A 22,784-nucleotide genomic window follows, 5' to 3' on the forward strand; every position below is an offset into this window, starting at 1 on the left:
AATGGGCATAGGTTCATTCTAATGGATATAGACTATTTCACAAAATGGGTTGAAGCCCCATCTTACAAAGTTGTGACTAAGAAGGTCGTCGTAGACTTTGTTCGGGATTGTATTGTTTGTCGATTCAGAGTACCAGAGTCAATCATCACCGACAATGCCACCAATCTTAACAGTGATCTAATGAAGAACATGTGTGAAACTTTCAAGATCAAGCATAAGAATTCCACAGCATATAGGCAGCAAATGAACAGAGATGTATAAGATGCCAACAAGAACATCAAGAAGATACTGAGGAAGATGGGAGACAATTACAAACAATGGCATGAGAAGTTTTCATTTTCTTTACTTGGGTATCGTACCATAGCTCGTATATCGACTGGGGCAACTCCCTATCTATTGGTTTATGGTACTGAAGCGGTTATCCCTACCGAAGTAGAAATCCCTACTTTAAGAATTATACAACAAGCTGAGCTCAGCGATGCAAAATGGGTACAGAGCCGATACGAGCAACTAGCTCTTATTGATGGAAAGAAAATGAATGCGGTATGTCATGGTCAACTCTACCAGAACAGAATGGCAAGAGATTTCAACAAAAAGGTCAGACCAAGGCAATCCACACCGGGGCAATTGATGCTCAAGTGGATCTTCCCACATCAAGATGAAGCCAAGGGGAAGTTCTCACCTAACTGGCAAGGTCCCTACATGGTTCATCGAGTACTAACAGAAGGAGCACTTATACTTGCAGAAATGGATGGAGAGATTTGGCCAAAACTTATCAACTTAGACGCAGTCAAGAGATATGTTTAGGATTATTTACATTTCTTCACTTGATATAACTGAACTACGTTTGACCTTATTCACGTTTAAGAGGGGATACGTAGGCAAACCTTTGGGTTCGATCACATCTTAATAAAATATTCATTTTCCTCATGATCAGAAATTGGGGCAAGATTGCAAGTTCATCCAACTTTGTTAAATGTGGAACAACCAGAAGTATGCATTTAAACTAGGGTAGAATTTTTGGGGGGCCCTCAAAATTCTAAGGCAAGGAGGTCGCAATATCTCTAAAATATGTCACAGTCATCGGTTCATCTAAATTATTTGATATCACTGCAATACATTTCAAACAACTATATTTTGCAAACAATTTATCAAATGCATGCATATTTTTTGAAAACTTTATTTCTATGACAGCCAGATGTTGCCCAGGGTAACTCAAACAGTATCTCAAGATAGGAGTAAAGACAGAGCAAGAAAACAAAAGCACGAATCGACCTTCACCTCCCCCCCCCCCCAAACTGACAAATTTTCTTTGGATGCAGGCATGATAAGACAATAATATCCGCAAATACATCAAGTCACTACCTTCATGATGACAAGTTATCGAACGCAAATACCTCTAGCTAAGAAATAATTTACTTTCTCACTGTCACTCATCATTTTATTGTATGAGGCTAAGCATTACCTCCGTAATTACATAAGGCTAAGCATTGTCTTTCCTTGCATGAGACTAAGCATTGTCTCTATCTCTTGCATGAGGCCAAGCATTGCCTCCCTAATTTCATAAGGCTAAGCGATGCCTTTTCCTACATGAGACTAAGCATTATCTCCTATTCTTGCATGAGGCTAAGCATTGCCTCCGTAATTGCATAAGGCTAAGCACTGCCTTTCCTTGCATGAGACTAAGCATTGTCTCCATCTCTTGCATGAGGCCAAGCATTGCCTCCCTAATTGCATAAGGCTAAGCACTGCATTTCCCTGCATGAGACTAATCATTTTCTCCTCTTCTTGCATGAGGCCAAGCATTGCCTCCCTAATTGCATAAGGCTAAGCACTGCCTTTCCCTGCATAAGACTAAACATTGTCTCTTCTTCTTGCATGAGGCTAAGCATTGCCTCCATAATTTCATAAGGCTAAGAACTGCTTTTCCTTGCATGATATTAAGCATTGTCTCCATCTCTTGCATGAGGCTAAGTGTTGCCTCCCTAATTGAATAAGGCTAAGCACTGCCTTTTCTCGCATGAGGCTAAGCATTGTCTCCTCTTTTTTCATGAAGCCAAGCATGGCCTCCCTAATTGCATAAGGCTAAGCATTGTCTTTCCCTACATGAGACTAAGCATTGTCTCCTCTTCTCGCATGAGGATAAGCATTGCCTCCTTAATTGCATAAGGCTTAGAACTACTTTTCCTTGCATGAGACTAAATACTATCTCCACTACGCTACCTAAGACCTAGCACTATCTTTTTGTTCACCTAGGGATAAGCACTGCCTTTATCTCACACAAGACTAAGCCTTGTCTTGTCTCGTGTTCGCATATGACCAAGCATCGTATCATTGCATTTCATAGGCTGAAATATTGCCATTTTGTCCGAAGGTGTCATAGTCCAATGGTATCATCCTCATAGCCGGAAGACACCATTCTATGGCCTGAGGATCTTTCAAAATTGCATATCATTATTCAAAGGCGTCATAGTCACGAGGCACCATCCTCATGGCTCGAGGACACCATTTCATGGCCTGTGAATCCCTTATCATACGCTTTATCGCCCAGGACGTCATGGTCTAAGGACATCATCCTCACTGTCCAAAGACAACATTTGGTCCAAAGGGAATTTGCATCACATTTAAAAATTTTGCAATAACCCATATATATTTACATGCAGTCTGATTTAAATTTTGTAGGTACTCCAGGAGGAAAACTATTCTACAAACAGGAGAAATCTTCGCTCCGATTTCAGTTCATAACGTTCGCATCCTTCAGTTGTTTCAAACGTAATCGACTACCAGCAATCACCCACCATTTACTCTATGACCGTTCGGGTATTTGCTCTGTGATACATCCATAATGTTTCAAATTCACATTCTAACTCCGCATAAATTCATCTGATACTATTCTATCCAAAAGAACCCTTTCCAAGACATACGACCATTCTTATAACAACTCCATTGATTTCGTTCATCTTTGGCACCAGAACTACACACGGCCTGATTCCCGTAACATCAGGGATATGTAGGCAACTCATGAACCAGGGTTCGGCCCCCATTTTTTTAAATCACATCATTCCTCATTCAATTCGACCAAAATTTGTCATCATTTTCTTTATCCGACAACTCTTTCATTATTCCCGGGTAAAGAGGGGGAGCTGTTGATACCCAATTTTTCCCTCATATTTTCTCAAATAGTATATATACCTTTCAAAACATCATAATTCATCATTATTTAGTTTACAAAATCTATACAAGCATTTTCTATAATTTTTCATAATTTTTAAAGCTTTAAAATTGATTTTCTTGCATTTAAATTACTTGAATACTTATTAATTACTCCTTCAAATTATTTTGTGATGACTTAATTACCTAAAATTATTATTTTTCATCTATAATACACGTTTCAAATATTTTTACTTTATTTTATTTAATTACATTAGTATTTTTAATCCATTTGCACAATCTTGCAATAATAGTCTATATTTTACAATTTTATTTCATTTGTCATATTATTCAAGGTCAAAATAATATCTTATATTTTTATAATATTTTACTATTATTTTAAAGTATTAATTTGCATAAATAGCATTTTTATAATTTATTTAACTATTTTTATTAAATTAATTTCCTATTTTAAAATCTGGCCCAAAATTGAGACTAATTTCGGACCAATTAAGGTCCAATTGAACCCCTGACCCAATAACCCACTACTAGAAATTGGACCTATGGGAACGGATATGTTCGCAACGGTTACATAACCGTAGCAATAGAGTTCTATTGCCACGGTTATAACCGTTGCATAAGGGGTTTGGTGCTATTGAAACATTTTTGCCGTCAAACTGTTGCATTAGTTTAAGCATCGTTGCAATATGGGTACTTGTGCAACGATTTTGGTAACCGTTGCAATAGAGTAAACTGTGGCAACGGGTTTTTGGTAAAAATGCCAATTGGAACGGTTATTAGTTGCCTCCTTATTTTTCCTTCTAATTTTGATGGTCCCGCCCGAAAAATTTCTATTTTTATTCTTAATAATAATATTAATATCTTTAGGCCCACTTTTTTTCTTAAACCCAGGTAGCTTCGAAACATATCAAAATAAAGTTTTAACTCTCTCAGAACTAAATAACGCATAGCTTCAAACACTTCTTTGTAGCTTCAATCACAGATGAAGAAAGTATTTGAAGAACACATCTCAAAATGTATATAGCTTCAATCACATCAAAGTAGGCTAAAACACTCTCAGTCTTGTGGAGGTTACCGAACATCAAGAAGAGGTAGGTCATGAAAGAGCTCAGATCTAGGTTTCTCCTCCATGAGGACTTTGGGGGTTTATTCTTTAATTCATTTCTTTTTTGGCTTATTAATTTCTTGTTGAGTTTATTATTTTGCTTTTGATTTAAGCATAGAATCTAAATTGGGTATTAGTTTATTTAGGGCTATTGGGAAAGGAGGGAAAATGAGATTTGCTATAGAGAATGCGACAAAGACGAGTATTGTGATTGCGGATACAAAGATACATATATTGAGATCGTTTTCGAGTATTAAGATCGCTAGGGGTTCACTTTGTAGCGTTATATTGGGCTCTCCTGCTGGTAAGATTTATTCTAAGCTTCGAGCTGTTACTGCCCGATTGAACAATATGCTATAATTTATTTTTAAATTATAGATCGCAATGTTTAAGTGTATTATTATTTTGAGCTGATTGGAAAATTTTGGCTGATATATGTATTGCGACTGATTTTTTTGGTCAATAATTTTATGCAATCCTAATAGTGGAATATATGTTCTATTTGGTTTAGCTTGGCTTAATGAATTGGTTTAGGTAAAAAAAATTGGGATTTGTTAGGGTTTTCCTTATACTATAATTCCTTCTTTTTTCTTCTTGATTTTTTCAATAAAACTGAACATTTTATACTAACTTTTGTTTACGTCTATGCGGATGCTACCCCGGTGAGCGGTGATATTCGAGAATGTACACTCACTTTGATAAAGGAAGAGAGCGAGGAAAGTACATACATTATTGTATGATTCACTTTATTTTTTCTTTTCTACTTATGATTTATTTTGTGGCGGTGCAATGGATTTTGATGTCACTATAGCTATTTTTATTGATTCACGAGTTTAACCTTAAAGCTTTTACTTTTCTCTCATGTCTTCTTCTGAGATTTGGTTACAATGTTTTTTTAATTTTTGTACTTTCTTCCATTCGCCTTTTGTTCTAAATGTGTTAACTCCTCCACATAGGGTAGTTCTCTCAAAATCGGTTACCTTCTGTGGTTCTCTTATGTTAGATAAAACTTGTTGTTGTAACTATCATTGGGGATGCATTTAGCACACAATCATGAAAGAGCTTAATTTAAACGTAAGTACACTCCTTTTATGCAAACATGAAATAAATTAATTCAAACTGTGAAGAGACATATGAATGTCTCGTTTTGAGTGGTGAAAAGCGTTGTAAACTACTTTTATGCTTTGTCTGTAATTTGTATATTATAGTTAGTGAAGTTTTATATAGCTGACCCCAACTTATTTAGGATTGTGATAGTAGTTTTTATTGTAATAAGCAAAAGGAATATATATAATGAGGATTACATGAATATTTAGAACCTACCAACAACTATTTTTTTACACATCCGAGGAGATGTTGTAGAAAAGGCTCTGCATCAAAAGAATATTACTATCTTAAAATATGGCTTCACCTGATTCTATTTAGTATTTACAATACAATTACTTTATTCAAGCTTTTCGATCATGCAGACAACTCTCTAAAAAATTTCAGTTGTTTTAGGTTTTTATGAAGCACTTAATGGACATAGGATTTGTTGGTAAAAATCTACAGTTCTTCCAGAGAAGTCGCTTCTTCAAATTTCAAGGTGGAAGGGCATAAAAGACTGCTTTGGTCCATATATCTCTACGCGACTTCAATGAATAATTTTAACTTGCCTCAGTTGGTACTATGCTATTGAGAAACCTACAAAGACTTCACCAATGAATGTCTTCCTGAAATCAAGTGTATTGTCAGGTAAAAAGTTTAACATGACTGGGATTCTTCTCTAATACCACTGAGATCCTTATACTTAAGAGTTTTCTGATGCTAAGTTTGTAGCGAAATATTTGGTTTCTTTGAAGAGTGAAAACATTTGCTAATCAGCATGACTCAAGGTATTGACTTCTCTCTTTCTTTTATTTTTTTCTTCTTTTTTGATCATAAATTTAAGCCTAAAACTTATTTAAATTATTCTGCTTAGTGTATGTATAGTTGTTGTAATCGTAAGGTTGTAATTAAGTTTGAGTTTATGCTTGACGGAAAAATAGTAGTAGTATTTTTCTCTCTAGTTGTTTACTACGATGGGAATTTTCTTAATAAGTAAAATCCTTTTTTTTTTCAAGAAATAATTAATTTGAAGCTGATTTTCAAGATTTATTGAGCTTGCAAAGGTTTCTGCTGGTAGAAGATTCTCTTACATTGTAGATTCAAGCATATCATATGTCTTAATGCTCGGATTTTTTTACTATATTTAGTTGTATTTGGTAGTGCATCCATATAAGTTGAAGCCCACATGAGCAACAAATTGTTGAAAAGACAAGGTGGTAATATAAAAATGCAATATAAATGGTTGTGTTCTTTTCTCCTTTTTTACAGTATATTGTTTATCAATCAATTATTAATATATGATAGTTTGCAGCTATACTATTTTTATAGTTCAGTTTTCTTTATTGTTGCGACAGTGCTTGCCTTAGCCGAGGGTCTTTTGGAAACAGTCTGTCTACTTGCATAAGGTAGAGGTAAGGTTTGCGGACACACTACTTTCCCTAGACCCCACATATGGTAATATACTAGGTATGTGGTTGTTGTTTTGTGGATAACTCTCTTTTAACGGTAATAATGCCACTTGAGATCCTTGCTTTATTTTTTAGAAGTGTAAGTCACGCATATTCCTAAAAGAGAAAACTTGAGCAATTCCCAAGCAGGAGTGCATTTTGGCTGCTGTTAATGATTAGAAACTAGAGTTGCCTTTAGATTTAGCAACTCTATCAGGTGGCTTTGATCTCAAACTAATTGTAATGAGGAACACTTTGTTACAGGTTCTTTCCCTGTCTATACAATTTCTATAAGAATTCAGAATTCAACTACCTCTTTTTATTTACTCTAAGATGCTATAAAATCATTTTATTGTTAATGTTTTACGTTATGTTTGGAAGCAAAATTTATGCAAACTAGTATTTATGGATTGTCGACATTTGTATTTTTTGCTTCTTCTATCTTAGTGCTTATTTCTTCTGTCTTATTAAAATGGACTCTTACTGGGTGTATCTTACTCTTTACCCTTTGTTAATTATTGATGTATCTTAAAATGTTTTCTTTTTCTTTTTTCTTCCCTCAGAATACTTTTGTGCCAGTTGAATATGTTGGTGAAGCAAACAAGCAATGGAAAGATGAAAGCAGTGAAGACTTTATTGAAAAGTATTGGTTTGGGATTGAGGCATAGTTATTATTGTTGTTGCCTGTTGGTCTATAAAGACCTATGTTCTAGGGAGTTTTTTTAATTTCAATTTTTTTTAACTTATGTATGCTAACTTTTGAATTGTCAAACATTATTTGTCTATTTTACATATGGAGAATATTCTTTGATTTTTAGATTATGATTTGTTGATTTATAGTTTTATTTTGTTATTTATATAAATTTTAGTGCATTGTAATTTATTGTATATGTAAATATTTATATATAAATAGGTGTATATCATTGTTGCAATTAAGCCATTGCAGTAGGCCACCAAAACCGTTGCAATAGGCCATAAAATATGTTTTAGAAGACAATGTAAGTCGTTGCAATAGGTCATGAAAACTATTCTAATAGGATATGTAAACCATTGCACTAGGTTATTCAAACCGATGCAATAGCTATTGCTCGACAATAAGAAACCGTAGCAATAGAGTAAAACCATTACAATAGCATTACAAAACCGTAGCAATATCTTTAATTAGCCGTTGCAATAGCTTATATGATCCTTGCATTAAAACTATGGTAACAGTTTTAAACTGTTGCAATAGCAAAAAAAACTCGCTGCCTCATGGGAAATAAATAACCGTTGCGGTAGATATGACTAAAGAAACAGTCAAAACTAACTGTTACAGGAACCGTTGCCGTAAAGCTACTAGCACGCGATCTATGGAATGGTCTAGAAACCGTTGCAACAGAGCTATGGTAACGGTTTAGGTGGATGTTGCAACGGTGTTATCTACGTTGCCATAGACCCATTTTCTGGTAGTGACCTCAATAGCCCAAATGGCCCTTTAAACCCGGGCATAACCCGTTTATAATGACCCGCCCCACCTTCCTCTGAATCTTGGTCGTTGATCTAAAATGATCAATGGACCGAATTAAAAACCCCACTCTCCTTATATCCCCTTACCCAAACCCTAATCCCCATTTCCCTTCATCAGCTGCCTCTAAGCACTCCTCCATCCTTCAGAAACCCTAGCCGTCATCTCAATCTTCTCCGAATCTATCTCAATCATGGATTCCTTCTGTGATTTTCTTACCTTTTATATGTTACCTCAGTATTACTTGCAAGACTATGGTGTTACTTAGTACTTGCCTAAACTTGGCAAGTACCATCTCTAAGATTCGGGCCCGTTCAACATCAATCTCTAAGATTTGGACAATATCTCATCCATATATACGGAAGAATAGTTGATTTCTCATACTAGTAGACGGATTTTAAAATGTTTAACCCTAATTAGGGATTGATTTTCGATTTCTTTCCTTTACTGGTTGCTTTATGATTGCATGTATATTTTTTTTTTCTTTGTTTATGTTTGATTGCTTCTTTCCTTATTTACTCGTCTGATTTAACTACTATATAAATCCCTCCCCTTTCCCCTTTGAAACAGATCTTTAATCACTAGATTCACTAAAAAATCAAAGCTAGTTGTTCTATCATTCTCTTGTTCTATACTTTGGTTCTTGGCCGGCTGAACGCCAAGACTACCAGAATTTAGTTTTCAACTTTTCTTGGTGCAAGCACTGCCCAGGGTGCATTTGAAGCCCTTGGAAACTCTAACGCACTATGATTCTGGGTTCTACTGCTCTTTGTTAATATTCAGAGTATTGTGGAGTTTGTTCTTTCTTGTTGTCTGTTTATTCAACTGATAATTGTTAGGTCTCTTGGCTTTTACAATTTTGTTCTTCTGTGTTCATGATTTGCATATTTATACCTCTGAAATTCGTGACCTAATTTTCTGGGCTATCTCTGTATGCAACCTTGTTAACGTTGAACTTATTTTGTGATTTGAACTTCCTTAGAATTTAATTTTGCCTAAAATTTTCAGTCCTGAGATATGTCATTTGTACATGCTTAACTTGAATAAATTAGGCTCTCTTAAGTTTGTTTGGCCTGATGTGTTGGTACCTGAACGTCTACCTTTACTGCCTACCATGAGTGGTTTCCCTACTTTGTTTTGAATTCTTGTAATGACTAGCTCGTACTTAGAATGTACTCTAATCTATATTGAGACCTTCACTCTAGCTATGACCTGCTCCCATGCTATTTTGTCACTCACTATGCCTTTGATCCACTTAATCTTGTATCATTAAGTGATTAGTTGGGACCTTTAGAGTAGCTATCTTAATTTGTGTTTTCTTACAATGTTTGATATTGTTTTGGTCTTACTGATAAGTTGGTATGTCTGCTTTCTGGTGTTGTGATGGATATTCAGCATAATTTGGACCCTTAGTTTTAAATCCTTTCAGCTCTACTTTAGACTCGTTTGGTATTATGTACCTTCGTATGTTAATCTTGTAATCTCTGAAATATTGATGCCCTTGTCTCTTACGAAATGTTTTCTGCCTAATATGCTTGGTGTTTGAACTTGTGATATCAACCTGTTTTTTGAGTTTTGTTGATTCTCTTTGCTTGTATGTTCTTTGTTTAATCACCCATGTTATATTTGCTTCTAAACTATAAGTGCACCTATTCAAATTGTATCATTTGATCACTATTCTCTCATCCTCATTTGTTACCTACACTATTCTGAATTTATCCCTCTTGGCCAGCTGAAAACAAGGCTACCAAAACTCTCTCTATTGACCTCCCTAGTGTGAGCACTACTCGGGGTCCATTTGAGACCCTTGTGAACTCTGACACACTACGATTTGGGTTTCTTTGGTCACTCTCTTTGCTACTGGAACTTGAGATGTTTCTGACATTTAGCTTCTCTTCTTCAAATTATTTGTATAATCTGCAAACTGGTTTGTTTAACTGACTTCTGTATAATTCAATATTTGGGTCATATGGTCAACCTGTGACTATTTGGTTTGGCTTTAGTTCCTCTATGGTTTTTGGGCTCTACTAATGAGTATAGTCCCATGTTGGGATCTGGGTATGCTATTTGTGAAGAAAGAGTTTGTTGAAGGCCCAGGCAATACTGGGTATCTCCTTTTGGGCTTACTGTAGGCCTATTATTATTTCTTGTGTAATATTTATATTTACATTCTTTGGGCCTGTAATAATTTGTAATAACAAACAACTTGGGGTGTTAGTGAAATTGGGGAAGCGGGTGTGTACAAGAATATCAACAAACGCAATGAATGTAAATTTCTCAACAAGAAGGATATCTTAACAAATAACAACTTCGCCTCCACGTGATAACGGTTTTCACAACTTCAATACCAATAACTAAACAATGAGAAAGATAATGTGTAACCACGATATTAAAGAAGAATAACCCACAAAGGAAGAGATAACGTGTAACAATGATTTCAATTGATGGTAATCAACGATGAAAAAGATAACATGTACAATGACTTCAAATAATAATACTCAACAATGAAAGAGATAACATGTACAATGACTTCAAATGATGATAGTCAACAATGAAAGAGATAACATGTGACAATAAAAGAGGCAACAAATTCAACTAAAGCATGAGGATAATTTATCAAGTAGGACGTAGAACAGTTATTAAACAACTCAGTTAAGACATGTAAGGGTAGACTAACACAAGAATAGATTGATTATGACAATTTAGAACATGATATAACATTTCAATTAAAGCATGGAAAGAGTCTAAGTAGCCTAAACCGGTCAAATAACACGTACTACCCGTGTACCCACTCGTCACCTTACGTACAAGGCTTTCACATAGCACAAGTGAATCAATCAATCCCAATTCTAAGAGGTAGTTCCTCCACATGAAGTTAGGCAAGATACTTACCTCAACTAGGCTAATTCGACTCTCGAAAATAGATTTTCCCCAAAAATTTGCCTCCACACAGCTTAAATCTGACCAAAATTGACTTAATATCATCAAACAATGCAAGAAAATTAATTACAATATATAAAGCTATGATTTTTATACTTTTCCTAAAAAGTCAACATAAGTCATTCCGGGGCCCCCCAGTCAAAACCCGGGTTCAAGGGTAGATTCCGACTATCTATAACCCCACGAGTCCATATATATGATTAGTTTCAAAATTCGAGTCCAAATCTACTCTCAAAACTTAAATTCTTATTTTTCAAAAACTTGACAAGGTTTCACAAATTTTCACTTTGATTCATATGAATTTGATGTTAAAATCTAAGATATATTGATTGAATATAGTTGGAAATAGATTAGAATCATTTACCCAAAGTTTGTAGATGAAAATTCCCTCTCTAAATTGCCTTCTACCGAGTCTAGGATTCAATAATGAGAGAATATATTGAAAAATCTATCTTCCAGCCCTTTTGTCCAGCTGCAGGGGTCACATTTGCGACACAGGCTTCGCATTTGCGAACCCTAACAACCTCAATCATTATCACAATTGCGACAAAAGTGAAAATCTCCCAAAAGCAAAAAAAATGTTCGCAAATGCGAACCAAGTCAAAAGCATGCTGATTTCGCAAATGAGAAGGGGCAATAACAATTGCGACATCTGAGCACCCACTGTCAGCTTCACATTTGCGAGGTTGGTTCCCACAATTGCAATATACTAAGCACCAACAATTCATTTTCAGTTCAATCCATTCTAAAATATGTCTGAAACTCATCCGAGTCCTCGGGGCTCCAAACTAAACATCCATACAAGTCTAAAAATATCATACAAACTTGCTCGTATGATTAAAACACAAAAATAACATCTAAAACTACGAGTCGAACCCTATAACGCATAAGTTTCAAAGTAAACTTCAAGAACTTCTAGAACTGCAACTAGTCTGAACCCTATCAATTCAACTCCAAATGATACTAAATTTTGTAGCCAAGTTCTAAATACCATAACAGACCTATTCTAAGTCCCAAAATAAAATTTCAAACTCGATAGCTAAAAGTCAATCTACGGTCAAACTTTTCAACTTCAAATTGCCAAATTTCGGAAAAACAACACAAATCAATATATGGACTTTCAAATTCAATTCCGTGTATATTCCCAAGTCCGAAATCATGATACGAAACTATTAGAGCCATCAAAATACCATTCCAGGGTCGTTTTCACAAAAGTAAAAGTTTGTTCAACATTTCTAACTTCGACTTCTACACCAGGAATCAAAGGGTCCAAAATAATCCGAAATTCTCCCGAAATGAAAATAACTGGCTTCACAAGTCATAAAACCATAAATACACATGTGTGAGGTATAAAAAGGGAAAAGAGGGTGCAATTACAAAAAATGATCGGGTCGTTACAAAAGAATATTTTATATATTCTAGAGTTCAAATACAATTTGCTCTGAGTTTCAAAGATTACAAAGGAACTTGATTGCTTTGTTGCCTTCTTTACTGAATTTTGTATCTCTCAGGAGCTCTTTACTAGGAAGGCAGTGGGGATTGGTAAAGAAGAATGTGGTATCTACGTTCTCAAGCCAGCAAGACAGGAAGGTTCGGTGAAGTTCTTAGACATGAGCTTGTGTCTTCTATCTAAGGGTGTTAAACAGGTGGGCCGGGCCGGGCCGGGTTGGGAAAAAATAAAACCGGCCAGGTTTCAATCTGGACCGCTTATGGGTTAGGGCTTACCGGGCTTAACGGGTCTGGATCCATCCGGATAAAAAATGAACCGTAAGGGTTACATGTTCAAGGGGCCGGGCCGGATTAGTGTTTTTTTTTTGTATTTTGTATAACTATTGTAATTTATATTAATATAAAGTAAACATATAAAGAATACAGTGAAGATGAAAAAAATTGCACTTATAATTTGCAAGAGCTTTTTTTATTTCAAACTTTCAAATTGAAGTTTGCATTTAACAATAAGTAAATTAACAAAAAAAAGAGTAAAACTAAATTTTCATTTCATAATAATACTTTAAATTAATCTAACAAACTAAAACATTAAGCATAAATATGTCTAATAATTTTAAAATAACACAAATTATCTCAAATCAACTTAAATACGAATTTCTAGAGGACGCTCAAGACAACTCTTCATATGCCTCCTTAAACAACCCGTGCCTACCCACCTTAGACGAAGATTTAAAACTAGACCACAGTTCTTACACTTTACTTTGTAAACTTTTTCATTTTCTTCTACCACCTCAAAGTGTTCCCAAACATATGAGTGCACTCTAAAAGTACGGGGCATGATTTAACTTGAATTGAGAATATGAGTTTGAGAAATGAGAGATGAGTGAAGAAATGAAGAAGGGGGTGCATTTATATTTTTTCAAAGGGATAAATTAGTAATTACAAAAAGTGTTATTTTATAAAAAAATTGCCCAAAAAGGCTATTTGTGCAATAATAACGTTGGGCAACGGCCATAAGGCAGCTGACCGTTGCCAACGTTCTTCAACCTTAAAAAAATTGAAATCTAGCCATTAAACTGGTCCAGGCCGGGCTGGTTAACCGGTTCTAAAAGGATTTTGGTTGACTAGGTTTGACCGGTCCAGTTAACCGGATGAATGAAAGTGAACGGACCAACCCCCTAACCCCAGTAATCCAGCCCACCCGGCCCCCTATGTACCGGTCCGGGCCAGTCCGGGTTTCAATCGGTCCGGGCAGGTCCAAAAACGGGTTGACCCGGCCCGTTTAACACCCTTACTTCTATCACATTTGTAAATACTACTTCTAGTGATTTTAGTAAGAATAATACTATTGTGGTCAATTTGAATGTTGATAAGAGTTCTACTATTACCTCCATGTGTTATAAGAGGTTAGGGCATGCACCTCTTAAGGTTCTGAAGTGAACAAGTAGTTTGCCTAATGCTCAACTAAAGACTATTGTTGTATTGTTTGTCTTATTGCTAAACAAACTAGAGTGTCTTTTCCTGTTAGTACTTCTTGCTTTACTTATCCTTTTGCTATTATACACGCTGACATATAGGGGCCATATAGAGTCCCAACTCATGATCGTAAGAGATACTTTATGACTCTGGTGAATGATTTCTTCAGGTACACTTGGAAATTTTTAATGGATATCAAGGCTGAATATGTAGTGATTTTGAAGCATTATTTGATATTTGAACAGGATTAGTTGACTTGCAAAGTTAAATGTTTAAGGTCAGACAGTGTCACTAAATTATTTAATGAGTAAATGACTAGTTTGTTACAGGGTCACGGTGTCATTCATCAAAGCTCGTATATGTATAATCCTTAATAGAATAGCAGGGTTGAAAGAAGACATATGTCTATCCTTGATACGGTAAGAGCCTTGAGATTTTAGGTCTTTCTTCCGCTAAAGTTCTAGGGTAAATGTGTCACCAATGCTGTCTACTTGCTAAATAGATTACCTGATGTTTTTGTTGGAAGGGGTCTTGCCCTTTAAGATGTTGTTCCAGAGTAATCCAGCCTTGCAGCACCTGAGAATCTTTAGAAGTTACGCTGTGCAACCAATCTAAGGAAAACGATTTAGTCCTAGATTAGTTCCAACTGTCCATCTAGGATATTCCTCTGTACAAAAGGGATATATTTTGTATGATCTCCACAGTAAGGTTTTCTTTGTTAGTAGAGACACCATATTTAAGGAAGAGATATTTCCTTTTAAACATATGGTTTCTGATGATTCTCCATTATTTCATGTTATGAAATTCAGAGAAGATGACATCACTCTTCCTAAGTCTGACTGACATCTTTCTGACTCTTCTGGTAGAGAGTCTCCTTCTGATGTAGGGTCTTCTTCAGTTGATGTGCCTCCCTTGCCTGATTATTGTGAACATTCCACTTCATTAAATCCTACTCCTCCTATGGCTCCTCCTGATCTGAGGAAGTCTTCTAGAACTTTTAAGCCCCCCATATGGCTTAAAGATTATATTGTAGAGTCCAGAGGATCCTCTTGCACATATCCTATTTCTTAGTATGTCAGCTATAACAAGTTGTCCTCATGGCTATAGAGTATCCATTGCTGCCTACGTAGATGTGCTTAAGCCTAGATCATATACAGAAGCTAACACTGATCCCAACTGGATAGATTTTATGAAAGCTGAGATTGAAGCTCTTGAAGATAATCACACCTGGACAATTGTTGATCTTCCAGGGTAAAGTTCCTATTGGGTGTAAGTGGGTCATCAAAGTGAAGTACAAGTCTACGGGGGAGGTGGAAAGGTATAAAGCTCGACTTGTTGCTAAGGGGTAAAGCCAACTGGAAGGGCTAGATTACAAGGAGACTTTTTCACTTGTAGCAAATATGATAACTGTAAGGTCTGTAGTGGCTTCGGATGCAGCATCTGGTTGGTATATTTTTCAGATTATTGTCCATAATGCATTTCTTCAAGGTGATTTACTTGAGTAAGTGTTCATACGTATTCCATATGGCTTTGCCAGCCAGAGGGAGTTTCAACAAAAGATGTGTAGACATCATGAGTCATTATATGGACTTAAACAAGCCCCTAGGCAATTGAATTTGAAGCTGACCAATGCACTTCAATCTCACTATGACTATTCCCTCTTTAAACAAAAGGTAGGCTATGATCTAGTAATTTTACTAGTGTATGTGGATGATCTTTTGTTTAGTGGGAGCAGTCTGAAGCTTATTCAGAAGGTAAGGAAAGACTAGCAGTCTAGGTTCAAGATGATAGATTTGGGAGAATTAAAATATTTCCTAGGCATTGAGTTCTCTAGATCCAAGAAGGGTATTCTAATGAACCAAAGAAAGTATGCCCTTTAACTAGTGTCAGGAATATGGTTGGCAGGTAGGAAACCAGTGGGAACACCCCTTGAGTTCAACTATAAGCTTACCTCTGAGGACTTTGACAAGTTTATGAACAATGATAACATAGGTGCAATATGAACAGACACACATCTTGAGGATTCGAGTAACTATTAGAGATTGATTGGCAGGTTATTGTATCTAACATTGGCAAGGCCTGATATAGCTTTTGTTGTCAAGTGCTCAATCAACATATGCATGCTCTCAAACAGTCACACATGGATGCAGCTATGAGGGTTGTCAAATATATTAAAGGAACATTAGATCTAGGATTGTTTATAACAACAAAAAGAACCAATCAATTGATAGGATGCTATGATTCCGATTAAGGAGCATGTGTAGAAACAAGAAAATCAGTCACTGGATACATGTTAAAATTTGGTGATGCATTGATAGAGCACTATTTCTAGAAGTTCTGATGAAGCAGAGTTGGATTGTTTACCTGGCTAATTGGATTGTTTAAAGAGATTGGACTGAAGTACATCTACTTGTGCAGTTGTTCTGTAACAGCAAAGCTGCAATACAAATCGCAGCTCAACCAATATTCCATGAACGAACAAAATATTTTGATAGTGACCATCATTTTGTTAGAGAAAAGATTTAGGATGGGCAAATACAAACACAACACATTGAAACCAAAGAGCAGCTAGCTGATCTACTTACAAAGAATTTGTGTAAGCCACAACTAACTATCTGATAGACAAGTTAGGAATGTAGAACCTGTTTCTCCCTCGGCCTGAGGGGAAGTGTTGAGATAATGAGTTAGTTATAGTATTAGTGGAGCAATAGCTGTGTACAAATGTCAGTTAAATTAAAATGTAGTTAGCATATGTTAGTTAGCGGTTAGCACAATAGATGTAGTAGGCAGTTGCGTATAATTATCACTAAGTTCTTATGTTTGGTTAAACAATGAAGTCTCTCATTGCTTCCTCCTTTCGTCTCTTTTCTCTCTTCTGTTAACCGCCATTGCTGAGCATCTTCAACAGAAAAGTTTTAGATAGAGAAGTTAACTTTTTCCTTCTAGAAAGCTTGCTTTGCTAGACCTAGCTATATATGAGGAATGAACATCCTCCAGACCTCCACAATATGATTATTTATAACAAAAATATCTAATTTGAATGTAAAGTTCCATTGTGATATTTAGACCCACATAAAGTGCTCGCATCCAAATATGCCGATGCAGTTGAATCTGATTTTTTTTCTCTTTAAATTGGATTTCTACTACTAATACTACTTCAGATGAAGTCTAACAAATCCATAAATTTAAATTTGTGTCCAACAGTCCAAAGTCATGATGAAAACTCCCTTTTCTTGCATTAAAAGCAGAGACTTCTTCTTCACCCCATACTCGGAGTCCTCCTCCTTTTGGCGATTTTCTCTCTCAAAATTGTTATAAGCATTTTATTCTCTTCTTTTTGGGATCTGGGTCACCCTTTATCTTCCTAAAAAGATTCAAGAAGACCAAAGTCCTAATTAGATTTGATAACACCAATCCTCCCCCCCCCCCTTCCCCCCTCTCGCTCTGGCGAAGGTTTGTTTCTACACATTTTGGAGGTCACGAATACACCCATTTTTTCAAAGTGGGTTTCTATTAAGACTTGTCAAATGTTTGGAGTTGAAGGCTAAAGTTAAATCTTGATTGTTTTCACCTAGGTAAAATGTGGGTGTGTGTGTGCGTTTTTGGGTGGTTGATCCTATGTGTTTGCTGTGAAATCTGACATTGGTTCAATCTTTTGTTTTTTCTCCTGTTATAGGAGAGCAAATACATTTATGGGTCACTCATCATCAGAGCAGAGGCTGTGTAGTGTGAGATTTATTTTGGTTGTGTTGGGTTTGTGTTTGGTTCTTTACATTGTGAGACCACCAAGGCTGTGGCACAACTCTACTCTTTTGGCTTCATGTCCTCCTTGTTCTTGTGATTGCTCTCGGGATTCTATCCTCTCTCTGCCTTTAGGTCTGTTCATTTTCTTATATAACCTTCCATTTACAAAATCTACCTGTATCTAGTTTTCCTGTATTTCTATGCTTCTTTACTAGAGATAAAATTTATGGGTCATTACATTCTGAAGCATGTTACATTCACTTACACATTTATTTGATGAAGGAAGATGATGCTTTAAATTTGAAGTGCTCAACTGCTGAGAAAGTAGTAATTGCTGAAATTCTTGCTTCTAACCAGCAAAGCGTTTAATACATTTAGAGGCAATATGCCATTATCTGCAGCGAGCACGCGCTATTCTTTAGATATACACCGATTGATTTTGGTTTAATGTACTAATAAACCAACAGTTTAAAAGGAAAGCTATGATTTACATTCATTGCAGTGCTTGTCATCAAGATGTGGAATCGGTGAGAATTTAGAAAATTGTAGCTGCCTACTTAGCAGAACCCCACATTATCCCTCCACGGGGTTTATCTTTTTGTATTTGTTATAGTGAAAAATGAAGTAGAATCCTTTGTCCTTTCTTAACAATAGGAAGGAACCACATATTTCAACTGAAGGTTCTTAATGGTAATAGAATGTCCAAAAGGAAGTAAGTCAAGGCAGTGAAATGTACCTTAAAGTTTGATATTTGTTTGGCTATGGAAAAAGGCAGGAACTAAGTTTGATGTATCTTGAAACAAATGTTGCTGGCATATGGGAAAAGTTCTCTATACCTAACTAACTTCGGTTTCAATAATTTTGTATCAGCAAATGCAGCAGAAGTATTCAGGAAAGAAGTATTGCCAAATTATTTTTGGCTTATAAGAAGTGACCGTCTAGCCTTTCAAGTCAATAGGAGAGTTAGATTGATTTCTTTACATATAAATGTTGATTCTCCCATAATGACTTTCTTATTATTCAGTATACTGCAGTATACTGCAGAACCCCACATTATCCCTCCACGGGGTTTATCTTTTTGTATTTGTTATAGTGAAAATGAAGTAGAATCCTTTGTCCTTTCTTAACAATAGGAAGGAACCACATATTTCAACTGAAGGTTCTTAATGGTAATAGAATGTCCAAAAGGAAGTAAGTCAAGGCAGTGAAATGTATTGCCAAATTATTTTTGGCTTATAAGAAGTGACCGTCTAGCCTTTCAAGTCAATAGGAGAGTTAGATTGATTTCTTTACATATAAATGTTGATTCTCCCATAATGACTTTCTTATTATTCAGTATACTGCAGTGCTAGTCCTTTAGAGTTTTTCAAAGCAACATAAATAAGGTTTTAATCATGCTGGCACCATCCAAACTCTTATGGCTTATAGGAAAAATGACAAATTATACCTTTTCTTCATAGTTCCTCTTTCTTTTTCCGGCCTTTTTATGGTGGAAAACTTGTAGGAATTGTGCAAATGCTTATGTGTCGCGATGCAAAATTAGCAACTGTGATATTTTTGGTTCCAGATGCATATTAGTATTGGCTGTTATGACTTATCTTCGGTTTATGTGTTATTTTGCAGATGTCATCAACAATTCATTGGAAGGTTAGCTCACTGCTCTTGTTTCAAAGCCTGAAAATTGTCTTACGTAAAATTATACAATCTCAAGATATAAAGTGAAATGTTGCATCTTTAGTTTTCTGGTTGAAGTTTTTTGTTTTCTGCTTAAATATGTTTCTCTTAAGTTGTAGTGGACTGGGAAAAAAGGGGGAAAAAAAAGTTGTTCAGACAAGTTTAAGAATTTATGTGCCGAACTTCCAGAAATTTCGGAACTGCCCACACAGTTGTATGATGATTAGCTTTGGCGGGGGATTAATAATGCCACACTATGTAGGAGCCTTTAACCCATTTTTGCCTTTTCTATCAAGTTAGGAACCTAAGAATTCAGTAATTCTGTTGCCTCTGTTGCTATTGGCCCTGGGGAATTTCTCGGTTATAAAAAAGGAGAAAGAAAGCAGTAATTCCGTTAGATGATAGTTTGAGATTGTAGACAAGCTGAGTATATCACTGCAACTTGTATAGGACTTTGAATTGAAGGAGAGGAAGTGACCCGTTCCCGAGTAGGGATTTAATGCAGAATGGCTGCATGCAGTGGAGTCGCTCTTTATTTCTGTTACTCTTGTTTCAGCTGGTCTTAAAATCCCTTGCATCATGTTTTTTTTTTGTGGATGCAGACTGTGGTAAAGATGATCGTGATATGAATGACGAGATGAAGAAGGACATTATTAGTCTATTGTCAGGGGAAATTAACTTGCACAAAAATGTCACTGATGACAATCTGGAACACACCAATGCTCTAATTATGAGTGCCAAGAGAGCATCTTCACATTACCAAAAAGAGACGGAGAAATGCAACATGGGGATGGAAGCATGCGAGGGTGCTCGGGAAATGGCGGAAGCTGCATTGATTCAAGAGCGCAAGCTCTCGGCATTGTGGGAGATAAGAGCCATTGAGCTGGGATGGAAAGACAAGTGAAGACAGACTTTATTCAAGGAAATTAACCATTCAAACATTTTTGGCATATGCGTGGATATGCACCCTATTGACTAAATTACCCCTCATGTGAATACGGTTGCTGTTTTTGCCAATTAGGTTTCATTCTTTGTACTTGAGATTGTATTTCCGGTTAATTGGTCTTCATTCTTTGTTTTGTGGTGTCAGTAAAATATGCATGTGATTAATAGATTGTTGATAAAGTAGAAGTGCAGAGAACATAGTACAGTGTTTACCCCTAAATTAGGCAAAAATTAAAGTTGTACGCGGTTTAAAGGATACATGGTATAATTCAACACAAAAGTTAAGAATAGCAATAACTGAATTAAAGACGAAATAAACGATCAAACCAATCGCAGTGTTATGACCAAGCTTGATATTAGATTGAACAGTGGCCTCGTCCTCGATTGAACCCTCGGTTCGAGCCCAGACGTGAATTGAGAACAGAATAAGTAAGCAAGTTCTTAACAGTAGCCAAAAGGTAAAAATATACTTTTATTGCCATGAATTGCATGTTACAACATGTATTACAAAAGAAAAAACTTTTCCTTTATATAATAGAAGAGTTTCAATCCTAGTATAAGTCTAAAAAAGGTAAAAATCTTCTTTTCCCGGTAATTGTTGATCCATAATCGACATCGAGCGAGATTCACGCCGTGATATCCGATTGAGGACGGGTATTACGGCCGTTTATTCGTCATGCATAACCGTTCACCGTGTCTCCCGAGGTCTAAAACTTACACTCGGCCAGGGACGTGCCGCTTTACCATGTCCGATGTCGGATATACCGTTCATTCTTTCAGGGTATCGATATGAAGGGTCTTTGACCTCGACTACAATCTCGCGAATCTTTGCTCTCCCTCCATTCTCTCATCGGGGAATCGGGGTAGACGTTGCCCCCCAATTTTACCCGTGCACAAATAGTCTCCTCATTTCCGGAGGGTAAATTTATCGAAGCGACGGGAAGCGAAAAGTTAACCTCGGTTCTTTCATTCGTATGTTATGACTGAGTTGTTGGGTCAACGAAACGTCCCATCAGTCGCGTCATTTTGACTTCGGACACGTGTCAGCCGTCGATTGACTGTCCTCGAATGCGAAACGTCGCGCATTGATTGTTTTCCCCTATAAAAACTCCGACCCTGTTTCACTTCTTCAATTTCCGATTCTAGAATTCCTCGACTTACCCTCGAATTATCTACTTACCTTTTACTCCTCAAATCTTCATACATTGCTCCTTAGACCTTCATATCTTCATCCCCAATCTTCATACATTCTCTTTGAATCTTCAACCCAGATCTTCATATCTTCATCCATCTTCAAATCTTCATTTTTTTCTTCAAACCTTTATATTTCCCCGATTCCAATGGAAAAAACTTCCAAATCAATGCCTCAGCAAACTGCTCCTTCATCTTCCAACCCGTCCACAAACACCGAAGTGATCATTTTTTAGGTGGCCGAGGAGCCTCCCTTGAAGAGCTTCGTACTCGGGGGCTACTCCATCAGGAACGACTTCAACGTCGAGAAGGCCTCTAGTTAACATGACCGAGGTAAGGAAACATGGAGGTACATATGCTCCATTATCGAGGAAACAGTACCCACAGTCCGGGTAGACTTTAACTGGGAGGGCAAGGGGGAGGTCATCCCCGGGCCAAATGACAACATTACTATTCACGTGGAAGGGTATTTGATTGTTTATACATACCCCTTCACGCTCGCCCCGGTAGACCCCATAGTCCTCGACTTCTGCAAAAGGGAGGTGTGCTTTAGGCAAATTCACCCTTCCTTTTGGAGGACCTTAATCCTCCTCCGACACTTCGTGAACAACACTGAAGTACCTCGGCTCACCCTTGACCATCTGCTTCATCTATATAGCCCCCAAATCTTTCGAGGGGGGTTAATCAAGCTCGTTCACTGAGCAAGCAAGGCTCCATACTCGAGCATCGGCAAGGCCCTAAATCTCTTATTTGGCTCTCTTTCTATCTCTGATTATATTCGAGTTGTTACTTGTTGGAGGAACGAATTGAGTCGTGTGTGACTAGGTGGAATTCGGCATGGCTTGTCAGTCGAATAGCTTGTATTGGCTGAGATAAAATCATTAGACCTGCAATTAGTGAAATCGGACTTGGATAAGGTATGTTTGGATAATAATATCATTAATCAGCTTAGAGTTTGGCAATGGTTCTTGTTGGGAGAGAGAACTCCACGACTTGTTGATTAGGTGAGTGGTTATGAGTTTCTACATGTTTCTTTCATCATTCGCAGAGT

General features: G+C 36.6%; 1 protein-coding gene and 1 long non-coding RNA gene across 3 annotated transcripts; both read left to right on the top strand.

Annotated features, from left to right (window-relative positions):
- Positions 1–4,039: 4,039 nt before the first annotated feature.
- On the top strand, positions 4,040–7,627 carry LOC107792013 (uncharacterized). 2 transcript variants are annotated; one of them, XR_001649382.2, is made up of 5 exons: positions 4,040–4,262; positions 4,423–4,580; positions 5,777–6,150; positions 6,718–6,774; positions 7,374–7,627. It is a non-coding gene; the product is annotated as an uncharacterized LOC107792013 (long non-coding RNA). The 2 variants fall into 2 exon arrangements; XR_012709536.1 differs by having other exon boundaries at positions 5,828–6,150.
- A 7,374-nt stretch (positions 7,628–15,001) lies between these two features.
- On the top strand, positions 15,002–20,694 carry LOC107792015 (uncharacterized). Its single transcript, XM_016614185.2, has 4 exons — positions 15,002–17,754; positions 17,856–18,055; positions 19,547–19,570; positions 20,200–20,694. The coding sequence occupies exons 2-4, from the start codon at positions 17,872–17,874 to the stop codon at positions 20,499–20,501; spliced, it is 510 nt and encodes a 169-aa protein (XP_016469671.1). The 5' UTR covers positions 15,002–17,754; positions 17,856–17,871; the 3' UTR covers positions 20,502–20,694.
- The last annotated feature ends 2,090 nt before the right edge of the window (positions 20,695–22,784 follow it).

Source organism: Nicotiana tabacum, chromosome 5 (assembly GCF_000715075.1).
Source record: "Nicotiana tabacum cultivar K326 chromosome 5, ASM71507v2, whole genome shotgun sequence".
Classification (NCBI taxonomy): Eukaryota; Viridiplantae; Streptophyta; class Magnoliopsida; order Solanales; family Solanaceae; genus Nicotiana; species Nicotiana tabacum.